At 48.4% G+C, this 12,929-nt stretch overlaps 1 protein-coding gene across 1 annotated transcript; it reads left to right on the forward strand.

Annotated features, from left to right (window-relative positions):
• Positions 1-1,056: 1,056 nt before the first annotated feature.
• LOC308051590 (aquaporin-7-like) lies at positions 1,057-10,854 on the forward strand (the record flags this gene model as incomplete). The annotated part of the gene is made up of 6 exons (XM_080362141.1): positions 1,057-1,158; positions 4,349-4,475; positions 6,669-6,806; positions 7,946-8,064; positions 9,442-9,659; positions 10,701-10,854. The coding sequence occupies exons 1-6, from the start codon at positions 1,069-1,071 to the stop codon at positions 10,852-10,854; spliced, it is 846 nt and encodes a 281-aa protein (XP_080218267.1). The 5' UTR covers positions 1,057-1,068.
• Positions 10,855-12,929: the final 2,075 nt, after the last annotated feature.

Here is a 12,929-nt window from a genome sequence, read left to right on the forward strand (position 1 = left end):
ACAGCGATAAGGTCTCCCCTCAGCCTCCTTTTCCTCCAGGATGAACAGCCCCAGTTCCCTCAGCTGCTCCTCATCAGACTTGTGCTCCAGATCCCTCACCAGCTCCATTCCCTTCTCTGAACTCTCTCCAGCACCTCAATGTCTTTCTTGTAGTGAGGGGCCCAAAACTGAACACAGGATTTCAGGTGCAGCCTCACCAGTGCTGAGTACAGGGGGACAATCACTGTCCTGGTCCTGCTGGCCACACTATTCCTGATACAAGCCAGGATGCTGTCTGCCTTTTTGGCCACCTGGACACACTGCTGGTTTGTGTTCAGCCAAAATGAGCAGATGAAGGAGGAATCAGGACAGTGAGGGCTCTGCTCTTGCAGCCAGATGAGATTGAAGGTCAGTGGGAACTATTGCCAAGGGTGGTCTCTCATTGCCCCACAGCAGAGGACAGCCTGGGAGGCTGATGGCGGGGCTCTACACTCATGTAATGGAGCTCTGGGCATGGCTGGAGCAAATATTCAACGCTCAAGGCGTTGTGCACTTCCCGTCTGCAGACAGCAGTACACACCAGCTCCAGGCAGAGCATCCTCACCTCAAACTTGGCATCGAATAGTCCTGCAAAGCACAGGCAAATGGTCCTTATCCCACCTGTTAAAAAAACAAGGGCCCCACACCACCAGCCAGTGGGTTACAATGCAGAGCACAGCCAAAATTCCTGTTCAGTGCCTGTCAAAGAGGTTATGGTGAATGACAGAGGCTTCAGGAGCACACCAAGACTATTTACAGCTGCACCGTCCTGGAGAAAGACTGCTACTGAGCGAAGGCACAGAGTTTGCCGTGCTGCACTAGCAGACGTATTGCATCCTCACCATATAGATTTAGAAGGATGGCATGTGTGTGGGAAGACTTTGAAGCTAGCTGCTACTTTATTGGTTTGTTCATCGTTAACCAAATGAATTAAGGTGTCTAGGGGTGAAGGGAGGGTGCCAGGTTTCAAAGGGTAACTTAGCTCAGCGCAACAAAGTGTACTGCCACAACAGGAGCTCCTGGAGCTACAGCCTGGAGCCAGAGAGCACAATGCTGGAGAAGATTCGGAACGCCCTCACGATTCGTAGCGTCACCGTCAGGGAGATGCTGGCAGAAGCACTGGGGATGTTCATCCTCATGGTAAGGAGGAGATGGGCTCAGCTGTGTGTGTGTGTGTGTGTGTGTGCAGGGAGAGTGGGAGGGTGTTTGCAGCAGCAGCACGTACGGTCAGTGGTTTCTCAGCACATCCTCGGGGTTGCTCAGGAGTTAGTTGCTACTGCTCACCCCGCTGCTCTGACGGGGTGGCAGCTTCCCACTGGTGAACCATCTGTCAAAACCCTTCTGGAAGAAAAGGGCAATGTGGACGGTGGGAGGGGGGTGCTGGGGAACGAGCCGCTGTTTCAGTTCTCTTCTAGCAGAAAGACAAAGAGGAGTCTGGGAATGAAACCGAAAAGCGGTGTCTGGTCAGATGGGGCGACACAACACTTGTGCCAACCCACTGAGAGATCCTGTGCAGTGAATTGAGGTTTTTCTCCCCAGTGTGCCAGAGGTGATGATGTGGTTTGGGGTCCTATACAGGTTTGGGGAGCAGACCCTGACTCCTCTACCACTGACAGTCTCTGTCAAGTGAGAACAGCATTCATCCATCTTCCACTTAGGGTTGCCAGGGCAATGAATGCCAGTGAAACTCTCCGGAGCCACAACCCACCATTAGGAAACATTATTACTAAGTGTAAAGTACACCAAGATTTTACTTTTGGTTTTCTTATGCTGGCAAATGAATAGCACTTATCCAAATCAAACAGAAACCCACTCCTTCCCTGAGCATCATTTAATGCAGAGAAAGTGAGGTGGTTTTGAGCTCCTGGGCTGCTTCAGAAGTGTTTGGGGAGAGGGTGAGGAAATCTTTGCAGTCAGAATTGGTGCCCGATGCGGGTCAGGTGCCCACCAGGGCCAGAGCCCTCATGTGTTGGATCAAAATAGCAAAAAGGTCCAGCAAGTGTCTGTGCCAACTTACTACACCTGGACTTGGCTTGCAGGTGCTTCTGGGCTGAGAGGGACTCTTTGGACTAGACAGAGGCTGGCACGGAAAGGCTGAGGATAATCCAGATAACTCATACTTGGAGATATGCATAAGAGAAAGATTGTGTAAGGATGGGGACCTTTTGGCACAGCTGTCCACACAGAAAAACGTGCTTATTTACAAGGGCAATGACTGCATGTGTAAAGGATGCTTGTTTTTTATCACACCTGGTTGCACACCTAGCTCCTTGAATTTCACTCATACTACAGAGTTTCGGTCTCACTGGAAGTCAGAGTACATACAGCTGTGACTTCAGCAGGAGCTGAACAAACCATTTTCCTTTTCCATCCCCTTTGCGTTTTGGTGGTGGAAGTTCCCAGGTGATAAAGAACAAGTTCAGGGTTGTCCTGCCAGGGCTGTCTCTGGGATGCAGCATGGGGAGAGACTTTTCTCTGCATTCTGACAATTTAAGGCAGATTTTGGAGCCTGCATCTCATGTTGGCTCTTCCCTCACTGATCCCCATGAAGGAATTGAGTAGGAGGAGGAACACTGGGCATCGTCCCCCATCAAGAGCTGGCTACAAACAGCATCCAGCATCCAAATGTAGCATCCAGCTCTTCAGCAGCCCTCTGTCCCTCAGTACAACTGGGAATGTGCTGGAAGCATCTCCAGGACACCTGGGTGGTAGCACTCAGCCAGGGCCTCTTGTTTTAGTGGGCAAGCAGTGTTCATAGAGGAGGGAACCAGGCAGCAGGAGTAAACAGCAAAAGGAGCAGGGAGGTAGGAAAAAAACAACCAACCAAACCAAACAACAAACACCACAACGACTCTGGGGCTCTGTGGATAGAGCAAAAGACCAGAGGTTTGGATCTGTGCTAAAAAATAGTCACTCTGGCCTGTTTTCTGGGGTTTTTTTTGTTTTTTTTTCAGGATAATGCTGTTTGGCTTTAACAGCCATGTCCCCTGACCTGCACCCCTCTGTGCTTGCTGCTGTTCTGCAGAACCTGTGCTTTATATGTTTAGCTTCTCCTTTATGTGGCTTTGGAAAAGATCAGAGATGAGCAGGCAGAGTTGTTTAAGAGCTTTGCAGATACTGGGGGACATCCCAGACACCAGATTTTGGGGCTTTTTCCATGGCAGATGGAGGGAAGGTCCCACATTGCGGAGGCTGTAGCTCCAGGCAGAGCACAGCGAGTGGTCTGTATATGTGAGAGATAAGAACAGTGTCTCTGGGGAACAGGGGATTTTGGTGATGTCTGAAAGGGAAGAGGGAGAGCAGACACGAGATAAAAGTTGGATCCAGGCAGAGCAGCCAGTAAAGATCTGAGTCAAAACAGGACAGGCCAGAGCCTGCTTAGTTGCTGGAGAACATACTGACTTTCTTGTCTTGGAGAGGCATGTCACCCTGGATAAACATCAGCATAGTCCACAGAGCAGGATCCACTCTCCAAGCCCTAAGCAGTTTGCAAGGCAGAGACCTGAAGAGAAGCTTTGTCCTTCTCCAGATTTCAGTGTAAATCTGTGCAAAGAACTGATTTTTCCACCCTCTGACCACATTAAAAGAGTGAAATAAAATTTACTCTCAGGCCAGAGCAATTTCTTGGATATGCCTTTTTCTTGATGGAGAGTATTTACTTTTCTTTTTATCTTTTTTTTTTTTTTTTCTTTTTCTCAGTTTCCCTTTAGTCACTAAAAAAATATTGACACTTTGGCTGTTTACATACTGGAAGTATATGTGTTGAAAGGAAAAGTCAAACCAGAATTTCCCTCCTTGTTTTTCACTGGAATAATTGACCAAAATTAGAGTGCAGTTTTCCAAATAGCTGTGTGCTGCCCAAACTATGTTTTTAGTCAATAAATTGCACACCAGGAAAGGAAAGACGGCAAGAATTTGCCCACCCTCCTTCTACCCAGCTCGGGCACCATCTCCAGAGGGTCTGTGGTGATGCTCCCCTGGCTCATGTCCCTGGCTCCAGGCACAGACACCCTTATTGTGGCTGTGTGAGGGATCCCAATCGAGCCTGGGACCTCGATGCAGGTGTCTGGGGTTTGTATCCTCTTACTGATCCATGAGTAGAGTGCTGGGTTTCGTGTGATGGGCACTGAGGAGGAATAACCCTGGTACTGCTTCAGTTTTTGTAGAGTGGGGTGATTCTTTCTTCATCTCCCGACCATGGGCACCTTAGAGTATTCCTGTCTTTGGCAGTTTATTATTATTGCAGAAAAAGTGTCAAGGATGCTCCATCCATCACAGCAATAACACTACTTTTAACACCCCTTTCTCTCTTTGTTTTTCCATGCACTAGGTCTTTGGCTTGTCTAGTGTGGCACAAGTGGTATTAGGAAACGGAAACTACGGGCAGCAACTGAGCATCAATCTGGGATTTGGCATCGGTGTTACTCTGGGCATCCATGCGTCTGGAGGAATCTCCGGTGAGCAGGACATGCGAGCATAGGACATCTCTCTGTCACATAAAGGACACGTGTGTTGGGAGCAGCAGGAGTGGGTGGTGGAGAGGCAGGTGATTGATAGGATGGCAAGGAATGGCAGTGCCCCCACTGGAAGAAAAGGTGGTCCTTGGGTCTCCATGCAAGAAGAGCAGAGCAGGTTTGGTGACCGTAACCAGGGATAAGCCAAGTTTTCAGGTCTGAGGTCAAATCAAGGAGTTGTGATGGCACAGCAAAGTCAGAAGAAGCAGGGAACAAGGCAGGCACGGTGTACCTACAGTATGCTGACCCCAAAAGCATCTGAGCAGGGAAAAGGGCAAGCAGAACAAGGGAGAGCAGTGGAGGTTCGTCCATCCCCTCTTGTTGTGGAGCCAGGTTTCAGCAGCGTCCCTGTTAGGTACTTGGCTTATGTCATCATGGCCCAAGGAGACAAGCAGCTCTGAAAACACACTGCCAAGATGACCCACAGGCAAGTAAATAATTTATTGTAAATGAGAGCTAACTGCTGATGTTGCAACAAGGAACGATATGCAAATTTTCTCCTTATGATCCGCACCCATGCGCACGTGCCCCATGCGAACTCAGGAGGTGGTGTTTCAACGCCATGGGGTGGTATCGCATGACAAAGCATTACCTTTGCCTTGTGCAATTTCTGCCTTCATTTGCACCAAGAGAGGAGATTAAGGGCTCTAGTGGGCAGAAAATTAAGGCAAGGGCTTGCTCTTGAATTATTGGAGCAAGAAGATGTCGAAGGCTGGTTTGGAAAGGAAAAATTTTCCATGCAAGCAGTCTGCTCTTGGTCTCCCTGTCCTTTTGGAGCTGGCAGAGACAGCCAGGGGAAAGTGGGCAGAGGAAAGTAGGTCCCTGCAGTCCCAGTTGACATTTGAGATGAAGCTGATCTGCTGAGGGCTGCGAGGTGGGAGGAAGGGTCTCAGCTCAGCCAGCCACAGGCTGGCTCTGGAGCAAGCTTCAGGGCCTCCTGGCATTTTGATTTGGCCTAATTTGTGTCACAAGATGTTTCTTGTGATCTCTGAAATGGCTGGTCATGCCTGCAAAGGATCAAACGATTCAAGAAAAAAGCATCTTCCTCCATTTCAGTTGTGGCTGTGAAACTGTAGCAGGCGGTACATGCACTTTCAGTTCACCCTGTCCTGTACTTGGATGAGGTGGTGTGTGTCTGGCTCTTATTCCTTGCTGAGGATGGAGTAGGAGAAGTCCACTAAGGCTGGAGCATTTACTAACTCCCCAAGTTTACACCTACTGGGTAGGAAAAAGCAAACATTTCCATTGAATTTGTGGGGAGACAAGGCTTGGAGAACAAATGTAGTTTCCAATGAGGGCACCAAACCTGGATCCAATTAGTCTTTCTCCAAAAGCACCAACCTCCTCCACAGAAAGTGTCCCCTCAAAACAGGGAAAACTGGTCTTCTGCTCTATGAAAGGCACATACTAAAAGATGTAAGGAAACGCAGTCCAAGATTACAAACCCTGCAAGGGAAGGGCTGTCTGTTCCACGCTAGTGGGAGCAACCATGGTCTGGGACAGATCGACCATCCCAGTAACCCCTTGTCAGCGCTGCGATATCAAAGAGGTGATCCGAGTCCCTGCTGACAGCCCTGCGTAGGATTTGCTTTGCAGACATGAAGATACAGGGCATTAGTGGTTGATTTTGCAGTTTGCTTCCACAGCATCTCCCTAGCAGATGTACTAAGGGCCTACAGCTTCCATGATCTGGGGCACCCAGCTGTGCCAGGGTCAGCCCCACCTTGTCTACCATAAGTTTTCAGAAGGCCTTGAGATTGTTTGGGGTAAGATTTGCCTCATCTGCCTGTAGCCATATAAAAGGTGGGTGATGAGTACAAGTTCTGGGCTCCCTATAAGCTGAACAGAGAGAAGCTGAAACTCATGCTGTGGCAATAGAGGTGTCTCAGACAGGTGAGATGACCCACTCTCTGGAGGCAGCCTGTGGTCCACAGAGACTAAAGCAGAGGTTGTGTGATTTTTCAAGGACTAAAGCTAGGAGCTCTCTGGCCAGAGGGAGAAGGGGTCAGCAGGAGGGAGACCCTGACCTGGGAGAGTCTTGATGTTATGGAGCAAGGTTTGGCTGGTCACTGTGGGGCATGCTTCAAAACAGCTGGATCAGGACTGAGTCCACTTTGTTTTGCTGTGATTTTGCAGGAGCTCATCTGAATGCTGCCGTCACCCTCACACACTGCATTTTAGGAAACCTCCCCTGGAGAAAGCTCCCAGCTTATGTGATCGGCCAATGCCTGGGCTCCTTCGTGGCATCAGCCACTGTCTTTGCCATGTACTACGGTATGGTTGTGTCTTTATCATGGGCATTGCAGTGGGCACCATTTCAGTCTTAACTTACAGTACTGCAAAAGTGTTTCCTTTCACAGTATGCAGCATGATGTCTGGGTGAGGAGGGCGAGCTCCTGGTTTGTGGGACAGGCCTTCATAGCTCAAGGCCAGAGCAGGGCCCAGGTATCTGTGGGAAGGAGGTGCAGTTCCTGGAGAACACACCTGCTTTGCTCAGGCCATTCCCACTGCCACAACCTGTCCTCAACTCAAAGCTGCATTTTGTCAGTGTTTTGTTTCCAGGGTCTGCAAGGGCTTGAGTAAGATGGACTACCATGTATTAGGTACAGCTGGAGCTCTGGAGGACTCTGCTGGTCTGTGGAAAGCAGGACAGCAGTTGTTTTTTCATCTGTGGTTTTGACTTGCGATTAGAAGACCCACCACTCACTGTCTCCAGCATGTCTCAGCCCCGAGGGGCAGAGGGATGAGGCCTCCAGTGCACACAGTGCATCCAGCAGGGACAGGGGGCTGGTAGGCACAAAGAAGCAACTGCAGACCACAGTCTGCAGGTAACAGTTATCGGTGAGGTTGTGCCCTGTGAGGGGTGTGTCACCTCCGTCATATCTCCCATTGCTTCGTTTCCCCTTGGTGTCCATGCTGGCTGCAATGGGCAGACTTGTGTAGAGGCCATGTGAGATGAACTCTGTGCCAAGGGCAACGAAGCTGGTGAGGGGTCTGGAGCACAAGTCTGATGAAGGGGGCTGCTGAGCCTGGAGAAAAAGAGGCTGTGGGGAGACCTTTTCACTGTCTACAACTGCCTGAAAGGGGGTTATAGCATAGGGAGTTGGTCTCTTTTCTCAAGTAACAAGTGATAGGACAAGAGGAAATGGCCATGTTGTGCCAGGGGAGGTGTAGATTGGATATTAGGAAAAACTTCTTCCCAGAAAGGGTTGTCAGGCATTGGAACAGGCTGCCCAGGGAAGTGTTGGAGTCACCATCCCTGGAGGTGTTTAAAAGACATATAGATGTGATGCTTAGTGACATGGTGGAGAGGTGGACTTGGCAGTGTTGAGTTAATGATTAGACTCAATAATCTTAAAGTTATTTTCCCAACCAAAATGATTCTGTGATTCTGTAATTCCCATTTCTCCTAGATGCTCTGTATGACTATACCAAGGGGAACTTTACGGTGACAGGACCAAATGCCACAGCATCGATCTTCTCCACTTACCCTGCTCCCTATATGTCTGTGCTTGGGGGCTTCTTCACAGAGGTCAGTGGGGACATCTATGGAGAAGGTGGGTGGTAACAGGCACTAGGGCTGGTCTGCTGCAGGGCACTCAGCACCACATATGCAGATAGAATCACACCCTCTCCTCCATGGAGCCCACTGCCCAGGCAGGTGCCTGACAGGTAGGATCCAAGGCACCTTGGTGGCTGAGCAAGCCCAAAGGGTAATGCCTGCAGGCTCCTCCACAGCTTGGTCCAAGTGCCCTCCAGGCACCTTCCCTTGAACACAGTTCACGCAGCAGGCAGTGAGAAGCTGAGCTATGTCATGAACCATCTCCTCTGGGTTCTGGACACTTCTCTGAGCTGTTCTTTTTGGATCCTACACCCACTCCACACTCCCAGGCAGCTCTGCTGGCTGCTCCTCATTGGCACAGAGTGCCTGCAAGTACCTTCATGTGAACACAGCCTGTGTGGATTGAACCTCTGGGGTTTGAACAATTCAGTTTAGACTGTGTACTGTTGATTCTCAGAATATAACAAACGTCTAGATGCCCAGAAATAGGAAGGGGAAGCCTCAGGGGATGTGGAGCACTGGGACACTGGAGAAGGAGGGTTCGCTGTCCATTCAAATCAGAGGAAGCCTGTGCTTTTGTTTCTGACCCAACAAAACTCTTGCCTGGGCATGATAAGGAGGCAGGTGAGAGCTGGAGAGCCTACAAATGGGGACCTGATCACTTGGCCTCCTGTGGAGCATGCAGAGACCTTGCTGCATGAGAAAGAAAATGACAGTTACAGCACATTGCCAAGAGCTGCAGAGTTTCTGCTTTTGCTGCCATCTCTGCAAGCAGGTCAAGGCTCTCCAGCTGCATTTTCTGAAGCAGAAAGAGACAGCAGTCATCACTTCTGTTCAAACCACTGTTCCTGATGTCTTGGGCACTGCTGATCTACAAATGTCAGCTACTTACGGTCACAGATTGGAGATTCAGCTTCCCAGAGGAGCACCTGATATTTGCTTTGAGTCCTGAAAGGGTTTATGCAACAAAGGGCTGTATAAAACATCACTCCCTCTAGGGAGGCTCAGATTTGTCTCCTCAGCAGTTTGTTACAGCTCTGCCTCTGTTAGACAAAATGTACTTAAAATAACCCATGTCCCCATCTGAAAGTTCAGGGAGATTACAGTACTGAGAAGTTCACATCAGTCCCAGAGCATTTTTGGTGATGAGGTGGAGACATTTATGCTGGGAAATGCGTTAAGACTTTTCTTCAGTTCACCTGTGAGGAGGGAATAACATTAGGGTCCTCCCTTCACTTGATCAGACTATGAATCCCACCTGCTCTCCCATTCTGGGAAGCGTCTTTCCTCTCTGCTGAGTGGGACCCTTCAGTCTCCTGACTTGTTCTCTCTTTCCTGCTCCTGCAGTTTGTGGCGACAGCGATGCTGCTCCTGGGCATTCTGGTCATCCATGATGAGAAGAACAATGAAGCCTTGAAAGGCACACAGGCCTTGCTCACGGGTATCGTGGTCGTAGGCATTGGCTTGGGGATGGGGATGAACACCGGCTACGCCATAAACCCCTCCCGAGACCTGCCCCCCAGGATCTTCACAGCGATTGCTGGCTGGGGAATTGAAGTCTTCACGTGAGTGAGCCGTTTTGGTTTTACACTTCCCTGCTCACAAGGAGAGGTGATAAACCCAGGATACCATGGTCATGAAGCCTTTTCCATTGGACCTAGTGATGCTATCGTTGCACAGTGCATTCTCCATTTTCAGAGAGCAAGGGTTGTGCGTGGAGGAGCCCCATGCATTGTGTACACATAATTTGGGGTGCACTAATTCTCCAGCATGGGATTTGGTCTTGACATTGTGATACCCCAATTTGGCCACCAAATTGGCTGCCTGTTAGCTCGAAGTTATTGAGGTGACCACAGAGCGATTTAGCTCAGCTGAAAGCAGGTACTTACAGCTGGATTGCTGAATAGCTCTCCTAAATTTAGATGTTTGAAACTGGAGGTGAAACCCTACCCTCCCCTATCTGGTAAGATGGCTCCTACTGCAGGTTTTCCCATTGGATGTTAGGAAAAAATTCTCTATGGAAAGGGTTGTCAGGCATTGGAACAGGCTGCCCAGGGACATGGTGTAGTCATCATCCCTGGACATGTTCAAAAGGCATTTAGATGAGGTTCTTAGGGACATGGTTTAGTGCCAGAGTTAGGTTATGGTTAGACTTGATGATCCTGAGGGTCACTTCCAACTGAAATGATTCTATGATTCTATGGTGAGCGCATTAGCAGAGCCTCCTGTCCCAGCTGCCCATTTTAATTAAATTTCCAGAAAATACCTTTGAGGGCTTGATAAAGGAGGTGCAGATCTATTTGAAGTGGGGAGGGAAGAGAGAGTGAGGGGGGTGTGTGTGTATCTGACACTCATGCTCATCAAGATCACCCAGTTCCTGTAGAACATGAAACCAGTAGGCAGTGCTGAGCCACTTCCCAGGGCGATGGGGAAAGTGACTCTCCCTCCCGCAGTTAGGCTGGTGGGTAGAGAATTTGCCTAAGCCCAGTATTTGAAGCGGGATTAGACACCTCTGCTCACACAGATCACTCCTGCAGACTCACCATGTACCAGCAGCGCAGTGGGTCATCTGCCTCACCAGCTGCCTCTCCCATGTTTCATTTTAGGGCTGGACATCACTGGTGGTGGGTCCCACTCACAGCTCCGTTAGTAGGAAGTCTTTTTGGTGCTCTCATCTACAAAATCTTCGTTGATTTTCACAACAAACCTGTCCTGGAAAGTGGAAATGAGAAAGGAGTCATGGAGTCTTCCATGCTTTGACAGCTCCAAAGGGAAGGCCTGACAGCAAAGTCTACATGGACATATGGATTGGTAGCCAAGGGGTACAAAAGGGGATAAGGACATGTGCAATGGTGGTGCTGGAGAACACTGTTTTTCCACCCTGCAGGTGGAAAAATGAGACACATTTTCAATAAACCTACTCTGCTTAACCACACAAACTGGGTCTCTCAGACACTGGGCAGACCTGGGTAGGGCTACACCTCTCCGTGACCAAATAAATTACTCATCTCCTTGTGTAAAAAATCTACCAAAAAATAGTCACTCTGGAGAAAAGCAAAGTACAGCTGCAGGACTCCAGATACCTGTCCATTCTTTGCAATCAAACTACAAGATCCAGTAGGGCTGAAATAAGACTTAGTCAGGAGAGCATGAGTGAAAACCAGGGAACACTTACACAGCGGCAGAAGTAATTAATGAAATAAATTTTGACCTGGAATAAAAGGCAGGTATGACAGTGGATGGATCAGGGGCCTAGACTTGCTTCTATTTGCTAATCTGCAACCCTAACAAACACCCAGTTTGGTGGAGCACAAAGAAGAGCAAGGACAGTCTGAAAGAGAAACCTGACCTCGATTTTTGTGTGTGTGCTTGGTTTCAATTTTTTTAAATTTATTTTTATTTTGCTCTAGACACTTGGGAAGCACTAGCAAATTACTAAACTGAATTACCAGGTCTCCTGAATCCTGGTACTGATGTGAATGGACTCAGACTCTATGGTGGCACCTACGAACACTTAAACAAATAAAACATGCAGCCTTTTCTCCACTCTGAATGTATGAGAACCATGGGAAGATGTTTCCGCGCTCTGCAGTAAACCTTCCACCTCCATCTGAATGAGAAAGTGGGTCTGCAACAGATTTACAAGTTTGAGGCATCATCAAATTAAAAGTAAAACAGTATGAGAAGCTGCCTGTCCCCAGAGTGGGTGACAAGAACCTTAACTCTTCTAGAAAGTGCTAAAGGAGTACGGTGTGTATGTTAAGCATGTGACTGCAGTCCCAGGGGTGGGTACCATGAACACACAACACAGATCTTGAAGGGTAGGACATGATAGCACATCACTACTACACAAAATTCCAGAAAACGGCATTTATTTGCTTTAATGATCGTTCATGTCTTCTATTAAAAGGATTACTAAGGTATTATTGTGGGGTGGGGTGGTGGGTACTGACATCTTTGCTTCCTCATGAGACCTGGCCTGAAATTAGTAAAGAAGCTTCAGCAGATCTTTACATGGCACAAGACACACATCAGCTTGAGAGGGCCAAAAAAGCATTAGAGGATTTTCTCTTGCTTGGAGGTGGCAGAAGGCAGCTGCCAAGCAACGCTTGGAGGGCTCCTGAGCAACTAGACTTGAATGTGGGTCCTGGCCAGTGTTGGAAAGCCACCCAAGCATAGCAGAGCTGGGGCTGACGGCTGCAGAGGTTCTGAACGGTGTGCGCGGGACAGAAGTGCAACAGCTGTCACACAGCTGAGTTGTTTCCTCTATGTAAACTAAACTGGGAACAGCAGAGCAGCTCGAGATGGGACTAGCTAAAAGACACTGTAGTCTACCCTTCTCAGTGAGAGATTCTCCACCGCATTAAACAAACAAACAATCCAGCCTGCATCCTGCTCTCACCATATACCATTGTTGTGCATCTGCTCCCAAAATAATCTTCAAATACTGTATCACTCTGGAGGAAAATATTACAATCTTTATTAAAATACTATTAAACACTTACAGGGTGGCTTCATCTTCCTGAAGGCCATACAAACACTCGTGAAAGCCTCACAACATCCCTGTGAGGTAGGTTTGTCTTATGTAATTATGTGACTGTTTCATAAATAAAAAATTATGTTGTTTAAATAATCAATGCTTATTTGAAGATTGTGACTTTAATTCCATTACTTTTCTGTGTCATTCTCTCTTCTCAGGTGTGCTGGAAACACTTGGTAGCAACCAATACATTTTGTGCCTAAGCAGGGAAGTCAATCAGTTGTAACTGAAAACCAGCAGTGAATGGGTTAAAGTGCAGTTCTAACCTGAAAACTTACAGTATACAGAACAGTAT

This window comes from Nesoenas mayeri (genome assembly GCF_963082525.1).
Source record: "Nesoenas mayeri genome assembly, chromosome: Z".
Classification (NCBI taxonomy): Eukaryota; Metazoa; Chordata; class Aves; order Columbiformes; family Columbidae; genus Nesoenas; species Nesoenas mayeri.